General features: G+C 44.7%; 1 protein-coding gene across 2 annotated transcripts in view; it reads left to right on the forward strand.

Moving 5' to 3' along the window:
• Positions 1–8,124, forward strand: part of LOC147630593 (pentatricopeptide repeat-containing protein At2g03880, mitochondrial-like) — a 32,014-nt gene extending 23,890 nt beyond the window's left edge. Inside the window, exon 4 of one of the 2 annotated variants that reach the window (XM_086810528.1) lies at positions 7,850–8,124. In XM_086810528.1, the coding sequence (XP_086666654.1) occupies positions 7,850–8,026 (177 nt within the window). In that variant the 3' untranslated portion in view covers positions 8,027–8,124. Of the gene's footprint in view, positions 1–6,015; positions 6,496–7,849 lie in introns of those variants that run through there. The other variant, XM_086810529.1, reaches the window with a different exon arrangement.
• Positions 8,125–10,882: the final 2,758 nt, after the last annotated feature.

The raw sequence follows: 10,882 nt of genomic DNA on the forward strand, positions 1-10,882 counted from the left end.
GGGTTTTGTTGAAATTTGAAAAGGCACGCCTTCGGAAGAGGCCAGGGAAAGAGGGAAAGTACCCTAAACTTTCCAACATGTACTATGGACCTTTTCAGATCTTGGAGAAGATCAATGATGTTGCATTTCGGCTTGTACTCCCAGATCATTGGAACATGCATAATGCTTTTCATGTGAGCCTATTGAGGCCTTATGTGGGACCGACACCGTTTGAGCCGGTTTTGGAAGACCCACCCGAGGTGGATGAGCTAGAAGACCCACCCGAGGTGGATGAGCTAGAAGAGATTCTTCAACCTGAACAGATTGTTTTTCACAAGGAACGAAAGCTTGCGGGAGGCAAACTTGTTCGTAGGTACCTTGTGAAGTTCAAGAATTATTCAGCTTTGGATGCGAAATGGATGGATGAGGCCTACTTCGAGGATTACCCAGATCTTTTGAAGGCCTATCTGGAGGCTTTTCAGTTTTGCGGTCAACTGATTCGGTCAACTGATTAGAAGTCGGGGGGAATGTCACCAACCCCTATATTCTAGGGACATGCGGATGCGTGTCAGGCCTAGAAACATGCGGATGCATGTATGTATTATACCTGGGCATGTCTATGGATCATATGAGTGGATGCATATGAGTCCAAGGACATGGCAGGACATTTGTGGACTTTCGGGCGGTGCCTGTGTGGATTCAGGCCATGAACACATGGTGTGTTATGATGGCAGGTGGAATATTTTCAAGTACAAGAATGATAATAGGTGGTTCTCCAAGTTTACATGTGCACAATGCATAAATGATGCATGCCATAACTTTATTTTACTTTGTGTGACATTGTCTTGCTGCCTGGACAATGCTTGTTATTTTGGCTTGTGAAGTCCGAGGAACCGGGGACGCCCGGGCACCTTGTGGACACGTGTGTGCACTCCTGTTTGGGCCTAAAACTGTGGGCTTATGGGTTTTGCAGGTGGTAAGTGCGTCCACACTCAATTTACAGCTTACTTCATTTACTACTAAGGTTTATTGGTTTGCAGGTCCACACTCATTAATAAGTAGCCGGACAACTTATAATGCGTTCGCATTTGGTTGGACCAAAATTAATGAAGTCCGGACAGCTTATGGCCATTTCCCATTTGGTTGGACCTAAACTTATAGAAACAGGACAAATGGAGCACTATGGGCTGGACACCTACCTGGACACCTTATGGGGACACATGTCAGCCAGCATGTGTACCCACCAGGCCCCTGAGGTGGCACCTGAAAATGGCGCCTCCCTCAAGAGGCCCTTTTGGGTTGTTTTACTCACTATTCAATATATTGGAGAGCTGGTTGGAGCTTTGGGAGTTGCTACAGGGCTGGTTGCTTGCTTCCCGGACTCACACAAGCTTGGACAACGATCCCCACACTCTTCTAAAGGGCTGGTTGGTAAATTTCAGACCTGCAATTTCTGGTTATTGCGAGTTTTGGGCTGGTTACAGGTGTCCAAAGTCAACTTGGACAGTACAGGACAGCTCTAGGGACCTCCACAGGGCTGTAGGACCCTTTACAGGTGGATTTCTCGCGACAGAAAGTTGCCGTTTTGGACTGGTTATTGCACAAAACAGACCGGACAGCAATGGAATATGTGAGCATGGATGTGTCTCAAGGATTCCTGGTATAGCAGGTGCTTAGGGCAAGCATTGGGGACACTTGCTCGCAGAGAACACAGGTTTCTGGATCAGTTTCTCGCGTGGAAACAGGGCCTAAAGATCCATTTACATCTTGTGCAGGGCGGAGTACCTGTGAGGATTGTGATACTCTTGTGCAGGGCGGATGTACCTGTGAAGAGGCTTGTGTAGGGCGGATGTACCTACAGATTCTCTTGTTTGAAATGTATTCATTCATAATGTATTTGGAAGAATCAGGTGCAGGCTGGTGGTGAATCCCCAGGCACCCGTAATCTTGTACTTTGCAGACTCTTTTGGTAATATAACCTAAAGGGGGGGGGTCAGCCTATCATCGGTCCCTTTATGTGGTGTACTGTCATTTTTAGCTTTGTGGTTGTAATGCTCAAGTGTTAAGTGCTCAGAACCTTGTTCACATTTATACGATTCCAATACACGCGTCCGCCTCCCGTTACAGCTTTCCAGCAACTTAAGGACTTTCTCCACATCAATGTCATGCTGCTCAACTGTAGCTGAAAATATGAGTATGTCGTCCAGAAATATGAACACACTCTCCAATCAACTCCCGGAAAACACGCATCATCATGCGGTTAAATGTAGTTGGGGCGTTCGTCAAACCAAATGGCATGACCACAAATTCATAGTGGGCCAGTTCTGTACGAAAGGCTGTCTTGGGGATGTCCCCCTCTACAATCCGTACCTGGTGGTACCCACTCTTTAAATCCAGTTTTGAGAACACCTTTGCTCCATTCAGCCTCTCGAGAATATAGTCAATTCGAGGCATCGGGAATCTGCTCTTGATAGTCAGCTTGTTGAGTGCACGATAATCGACACAACCGGGAAGACCCATCTTTCTTCGTGACAAACAAGATCGGTGCTGCAAATGGCGACACGCTGGGGCGGATGAAGCCAGCTTGCAACAATTCTTGGAGTTGGCGGTCCAACTCCGATTCCATTGCCTTAGAAAGGCGATACGGAAACTTGCTCGGGGGTTCCGAGCCTGGGAGGAGGTCAATCTTGTGATCCTTTGGTCTGGACGGGGGGAGCTGGGGAGGGAGGCTGTCCCGAAGAAAAATCTTCTGGAACTTTTCATGGAGAAGCGAGTACTTCTCGGAAGCACTGGCCACTGTCTGGGCTGTCTGGATGTAAATCATCGCACACTGTGCGCCTTTCCTGACTGCTCGCTTAGCCTGCAAGTGGCTTATGAGCGGAAAGTTTGGAATACTTGGCTCACACTTAATGGTCACGGGGGTGTTTGACACATTCCGATTGATCTGGAACGTGTGCTTGTCCCACTTGACATCAGGAAGAAACCTGTGAAACCACTGGATACCCAAAATTATGTGTGCTCCTACAAGAGGGGCAACCATAAAGTCATGCACAAACTCTATGCCTTGAATCACTAACTTAGCACCTAGAGCTTCATACTTGACGCTCGTTGTCATACCTGTGCTAAAACCCTCAACCTGTTTGTCCACCGGAGTCAGCTCGAAACGGGCACGCCTAGCAGCCTGTTCCGTGACCACATCCTCTGTGCTACCGTTGTCAAACAAGACAACGACTCTCTGGCCGCCTATGCAGCCAAAGGACTTGAGCAATTCGTTGCGCTCATACTCCTGGTCATGGGCGCCCTTTTGCTTATCTTCGAGCTCCCGGCTAATAATTGCTCCAACTGAAGCACCGGGGTTTGAAGAACTAGGGTTAGCCGCTGGGGTCTGTGTGGGAGGTGAGCTCACCATGGAGGCGGCGGCGGCCTTTGGAGGCTTCTTCGGACAATCCCGAGAAGTATGTCCTTTTGTATGACAAAAGAAACATCTACCCTCCTCCTTGTATTGAGAAAGCTCCTCAGCACTCAACTTGCCACCTGTCTTGCCTGCCTCCGCTTTCTGGTCTGGAGTAAGCTTAGACGCATTGTTTGAGTTCTTGGAGCCAGAGGCTCCCGAGCTCTGTCTTGGGGAAGACCCCGTCTGGTTCTGGCTTTTGCCCCCCGAGGTGTTAGCCCTGGGAGAAGCCGGCTGGGAAGTCTTGGGCTTGCCACCATTGTGTTTCATTTCTGCACTCTACGCAAGCGAGAGTGCGTCCTCAAAGGTGGCTGGCCTAAACATACGCACCTCCCATTGGATTTGCGTGTCCAAGCCATACAAAAATTGCCCTTTCTTGTCCGTATCAGATAAGCCTAATTGTAGACACAAGGTCGAAATTTTATTGGCAAACTGAAAGACTGGTTGCATTTCTGACGGGCTCCCGTGAACTCGTCTTCGAGTCGCTCAAGGTAGTGGGGCGGTAAAAACCGCTGCTTAAGGTCGCGGACGAACTCGTCCCACACATAAGCTGCCATACCTACTCTGGTGTGGGCATGAGCCCACTGAGTCCACCGAGGAATGGCCTCACCTTCCAAGTACCAACTAGCTAAGATCACTTTGTCAGTATCTGTTTTCCTCACTGCGGCAAGGTAAGCTTCAAATTGATGTAACCATGAATAAAGAGTTGTGGGATCGAGTTTACCATTATACTTACTGAAATTCATTTTCTCGGAAAAATGATTCGAGGGCGCCGCTGGTGTCAATCTGGCGTCCAAAGCTATGAGGTAACGCTCGTGTTCCACGCGTCGCATGGCGTCGTCTTCTCGTTGTCGGATCTCCAATGCACGCATTTGCAACTCAAGCAAGGAGCTTGGTTGCGGCTGTGACCTTGCGAGAGGGTCCCTGTGACGAGGATCTGGGATACAGAAGGAGAGGGAGGAGGAGCTGGAAAACGCGATGAGAACGCTTCTCCAGAGCCAAGATCCGCGCCTTCTGCTCATCCAACTTGGCTGTCTGGTCTGCGATTGCTCGCATCATCTGCTGGAACATGTCTGTGACACTCAAGCCGGGTGCCCTAGTTGGGCTGCCTGGTGCACTCTGGTCCCATGGTTCTGGGTCTCTCTCGTCACCGAATCTCGCCATAGCAAGAAAATGCAATTCCTTTCCAGAACGCAATCTGACCATCCACTATCTGTGTGGGAGACTTCCGGAGGCTTCCAGAGGCTAAAAACCAACCGTCCTTCGAGGGACAGAAACAGGCAATGTCCCACGACTGGTGAAAATTCAGCAATAAATGCTGAATTAAATCCCAAAAAATACTGCCTTTTTTTCCTAACAGACTGAAAGTGATGCGCTTGCTTCCGATTGATTGGACACAACTTTTGTCCACAATCCTAGGGCTGGGCAGCCTGTATGGGCTGCCCCATACATGCCCTACAGCCATATAAAGGCTGTAATCTCTTGGAGATTGCCTTATCTGTGCCCTAGGGCTGTCCTACAGCCCCTCCATGGCTGGTGGGTTCAGCCTGGGCCTTCCTGGCCCACATGGGGATGGTTTCACACCATTCCCATGCCCATACTAAGCTCCGGGGTAGCCCTATGGGCTGGCCCCTTGTCCTAAACATAGTCTATTCAGTGATCTGGCATCCGGTACCATACCAGATACACAGAACCACTGACATCATTCTAGAGGGAGACTCACAGCGCGGACTGGCACTGTTTCATGTGTAGGACAGTGCACACCTAACCTCGGACTCATGTGTAGGACAATGCACACCTGACCTCGGACGACTGAGATGGATCCCTGGCTGACTCGTCCCAGACTGGGCTCACATGGGACCAGTTCACCATCCCAGGTCCTGCACCTTCTGTACAGAAATGTCTACGTGGCATCCAAGTGCGGGATGCATGTGACAGGTATCCCAGATGAAGGTGCTCAGTCCAAGGAGAGTAACGGAGCATGTGTCTTGACTCTCAAAGTTGGTTGGTGTCAGGCAAATTGAACGGGAACATTTCATGAGAGTCGGTAGCCACTTGGGGTTGCCCGAGCAGCACTATTGAAACTCAATAAAGTATCAACAGTATCAACAGATGGAGCACTCCAAGGGATGGAGATCATCCAACAGGTGGAGCCAAGGATGCCCACAACCAGTCTTCAAGAAGAAGGATTCATGTTTGTGTTCACGGACAGGGCAAGAAGGAAAAGAGGTCAAAGTGGAACAAATGTAGATCTGCATGGGATTTGGAGTGGATCAAGAGACCGAAGGCAAGGTTTTCAATGAAAAGGTTGCTAGAAAGGGAAGGATGACGGTGTGGGAGACCATATGAGGAGACAAGGGGATGATGACAGTCATCTAGGGTGAGAAGTTGGAATCCCGTTTGGGGGGGTCACTCATAAATATGTGAACGTAGCATGTGTATTCAATAGAAGGGGTTTTTTTAATCCATTTTTTAACACATTTACATACAAAAGGGTACCATTTAAAGGGGGTATTTACAGATTGCATAGAAAAAGGATGTGTTTTATTCATGAAAAACTTATAGATAAGGGGTTTTTAAATCAGGCCTTGAACGCATGCGATACAGAGAGTTTACATATAGTGAACCCCCGAAGAATCTCGTCATCAAGTTTAGCAAAAGGGGATGTCATGTGCATGCACATAGACATGCTAATCCTTGAAGGGCAGCAGAAGAACAGATTATTCAAGGCTTGAGCAGGGCATTGCAGGACACCAGAAAGGATTCCATTTGGATCAGGACATGGTCGGTAGGGTACTGTGAGTACTATTTGGCTGGTCGGTAGCAGTTCAAATATTTTGTGTATTTTTGTTGCTGGCCGACAGCCAGCATAAGAAGTTGTCCCACGTGCTTATAAAAGGGTTCAGCCAAGTATTAGTTGATTCATTTAGTCCTTTAGGGATTGGATCTTAGACTAGGACTTCATGGAATCAAGATCACATTTTTATGGGCAAGTCTATGGCTGCCAAAGAACTTGTAGCTTTTTGTACATATTATGAATATACTGAAAATGCGGCTCTCTCTCTCTCTCTTCTCTCCATCTCTTCTTTGCGTTTTGCATCTATGTGTTCCTATGAAAGGTGTTTAGGGTTGAAAGAAGACACACAGTTTCGTGCACGTGACATCAGAAAACTGTCTTTATATAAGTTTACTAACAAGGGAAAGCTTGATGGCATGCTCTATCGCGTAGCTTTTTGGACAAAAATTTGATTGTTCTAGTGGGAAGATGCTGAAACAACCAAGGGCCTTTGTTGTGTTGGACTTAAGCAGAAAACCAAGGGGCAGAAAACACCCTTAGTTTTCTTCAATAGGAGCACCACAAAGGTAGGGAAGCGCAAAATGCCGCAGTATCACTATGGAAAGTTTTGGAATCTTCATGCCATGTACATATGTAAGATGGCTAAAGAACCAAATTAGACTGCAAGAGTTGCAATGCATCTATTAATGAAAAATGACAATTGTGTAGAGTAGGATGCATTGAGTTTACAACGTGGTATCAATATAGGATATGGTATTAACCTTGTAGGGTAATAAATATGTAAAACGTTATCAAATGCATATGATCATGGTGCTGTTTTAGTCATAATGAATAGCCATCCAAGCTCACTGTACTGGTGCTGAAGGTACTAGAGTGTACTTACTAAAACTCCACTTCTAGAAGATCTTGAAGAGAGGGAAAACTTAATCGTGGATCAAGATGATTGATGCATCTGTTACTTCTGAAGGCTTATATTAAAAAGCTACTTGTAGTGGTGAGGGCATGAATGAAGGTTGGCATAATCATGATGACGCATGGATGAGCCTCATGTGTTTGGTACCTTAATAAGGGGCTCACGAGTTGTCCGTTGCTCTGAGAGAGAGAGAGAGAGGTTTTTTTGCATTCCTCTTTGGACTAAAATACGGGCTGTGGTACCTCTTCAACAAGTGTAAATGCGTAAGAATGTTCTGCACATAACATCTAGTGCACAAATTGTGTGTATGCGGGTGTGTGCACATTTTAAGCCCCAATATATCACTTGAGCTAAAAAAAAAGGGTCTATTTTACATTATTTTATGAATATGCACATCAATGAAACTTCAATTTCTCCTCATTGAAATCTCCAATTCCTTACGGAGACAATCACAATGTCATCATGTTGTAGTGTAGATTATGACTCCTCTTCTTGTAAAGGCTAATTTGTGTGACTAGAGTGGCATTGTGGGGGGAGGAATGGTTGCAAATTCGGAATCGGGGGTCAATGGCACATGACTTGTGGAGAAATCTAACTTGTTCTAACAATGAAACCACTACATGATTTAGTTCAGCATTGTTGTGAGTCTAGCTAGCTTCCATTAGTTGATGAATAACAAGATTAATGAGGTGATTGATGGGGCTTGAAGGTTCTCAAAGAAGCTCAGCAAGAACCACGAGAGGTATCCGGGATCCAAAAGGAGCTTCAAGGGTTACTAAGATTTAAAAGCTCTCGAGAGATATTAAGAAGTTTGAAGGTCTATAGGGGTAATGGAAGTGGCACAAGGATGGCATCCAAGGAGATCACAGGGAGTAAAGGAAGCTGAGTGAAACTTTGGAATTGATGAAAGAGATCTAAGATATTCGAGGCAGGTATTTAAAAAGATTCAAGGGGAGGTGTGGTGCACCAATGGAAACCTCAAGATCTCATAAGGGATCCTAAGTTTTTCTTCTTATTTCCATTCTGTTTTTCTTTAAAATTTTGAAAGAGATACTAGTGGTTTAAGTTATTGTAGCCGAATCTTTTATATGATTTGCAAGGTTGATATGATGAAATTGTTTGAAGGCAATACCTCAAATACTTGCACATAGTAGGATTTTCTTACAATTCTTCCTATCACTATAGCATCAAAATGAGTCCCTTCACAAAAGCTCTTTATGGGTAGGATTACTTCACACCACTGACTTGGTTAGAATAGTACCAGGTTTGAGGTATCCAACCAAATGTTAAAAACAAGATGGATTATCATAAGGAGATCATCTAAAAGGACATTAAGGCTGCCCAGTATAGTATGCCAATCAAAAGAAGTCAAGTCGAGTATTTTGGGAAGAGGCATGATATTCATGGAGTAGGATCCTAGAGAATCTCTCTATCCTTAGGGAAGTACATGAAACTATCTCCAAGATACTGTGGACCATATGTGATCACAAGGAAAATAGGGGAACATGTATATGAGTTTTACTATCCTTACATTTGAAAGACCACAATGTGTTTTATGTTAACATGCTCTATAAATGTTGTCCGAGACATTGCTAGCTAACAATGCTTGTTAGTTGTATTTTAAAATGTCCCACATTCTCCTTTTTCAATTTCAAATGTATTTGCAAATGTCATTCCCTCACTTTTCAAAGTTTAAAAATAATGCCTTTATAATATTGTCATTCAGTTACACACCATAATGTGGAGACATAAGTTGAGCTCCATCCCTTTTGCTCTCTTTCCCTCACTCCCTCCCTCCCTTCCTCCCTCTCTCTCTCTCTCTCTCTCTCACACACACACACACACACACACACACACACCCCCTCTCCCCCCACCCTGTGTCACCCTCTCTCTCAACATCCCGATAGGCTCCAAGACTTCCTCCTTCCCTTCCTCTCACATCCTCTCCATGTTCTCCCACTCTCTCCCTTCTCTACAAAGATATGGAGATCTGTACAGTGGCATCTAATCAGGCAGGTGTTTTTGCGATGCAGAGAATGTCTTCAATGGAGGTAAATAACTTTAACTACTATTTGTATAAAGCCATGCCTGATTATCGGAGAGTTTTGGTGGACCATTATAGAGCTGATGAGACGCCTCGTGTGAAAATAATGTATTTCGATACGCCTTTTTTATTTTATTCTTATTCTATAAAAAAGGAAAGGAATTTTTTGTTCTAGATTCATCAATCTTGGCAATTTTCCTAACTTAGTATCATTACGTATGTATGTTTGCAGTTAGCAAGAGAAACTTGCGGAAGGGATCCATTACGAGCGGATGATGGATCCCAACTTATAGGACCCATCTCTTACCGTCTCATCAAGGAGTATGAGAGAGAAAGGAAGAGGAAACAACGGGAGGAGAAAAAATGCAAGAAGGGTGAGGATGGAGTAGATGCTCTTGATAAAGAAGAAAAGCACAAAATTTCTTCTGATATAGTGAAAGTTTTCAAGCAGAGGACCGAAGGCTTGAAAGAGATATGCCTTCGACTACTGTTGACTATAACCCTTGCTTTTGGCATCTAGCTTGGTCCTAGATGCATCTGAAATATACACATAACATTCATAGCCAAATGTTCTGAAATGAGAAATTGAAGGTTTCTTACAAGAGTAGGCCTCTTGAGGTACTAGTGGTTTAAGTCTTCGGTCCTTTGCTTGAAAACTTTTACTATATCAGAAGAAATTTTGTGCTTTTCTTCTTTTTATCAAGAGCATCTACTCCATCCTCACTCTTCTTGCATTTTTTCTCCTCTCGTTGTTTCCTCTTCCTTTCTCTCTCATACTCCCTGATGACGGTAAGAGATGGGTCCTATAAGTTGGGATCCATCATCCGCTCGTAATGGATCCCTTCCGTAAGTTTCTCTTGCTAAGTGCAAACATACATACGTAATGATACTTAGTTAGGAAAATTGCCAAGATTGATGAATCTAGAACAAAAAATTCCTTTCCTTTTTTATAGAATAAGAATAAAATAAAAAAGGTGTATCGAAATACATTATTTTCACACGAGGCGTCTCATCAGCTCTATAATGGTCCACCAAAACTCTCCGATAATCAAGCATGGCTTTATACAAATAGTGGTTAAAGTTATTTACCTCCATTGAAGACATTCTCTGCATCGCAAAAACACCTGCCTGATTAGATGCCACTGTACAGATCTCCATATCTTTGCAGAGAAGGGAGAGAGTGGGAGAACATGGAGAGGATGTGAGAGGAAGGGAAGGAGGGAGTCTTGGAGCCTATCGGGATGTTGAGAGAGAGGGTGACACAGGGTGGGGGGAGAGGGTGTGTGTGAGAGAGAGAGAGAGAGAGAGAGAGAGAGAGAGAGGGAGGGAGGGAGGGAGGGAGGGAAAGAGAGCAAAAGGGATGGAGCTCAGCTTATATCTCCACATTATGGTGTGTAACTGAATGACAATATTATAAAGGCATTATTTTTAAACTTTGAAAAGTGAGGGAATGACATTTGCAAATACATTTGAAATTGAAAAAGTAGAATGTGGGACATTTTAAAATACAACTAACAAGCATTGTTAACTAGCAATGTCTCGAACAACATTTATAGAGCATGTTAACATAAAACACATTGTGGTCTTTTAAATGTAAGAATAGTAAAAATTCATATACATGTTCCCCTATTTTCCTTGTGATCACATATGGTCCACAGTATCTTGGAGATAGTTTCATGTACTTCCCTAAGGATAGAG

The sequence above is a fragment of the Cibotium barometz genome, chromosome 16, assembly GCF_041138505.1.
Source record: "Cibotium barometz isolate CiBa-2024 chromosome 16, ASM4113850v1, whole genome shotgun sequence".
Taxonomy (NCBI): domain Eukaryota; kingdom Viridiplantae; phylum Streptophyta; class Polypodiopsida; order Cyatheales; family Cibotiaceae; genus Cibotium; species Cibotium barometz.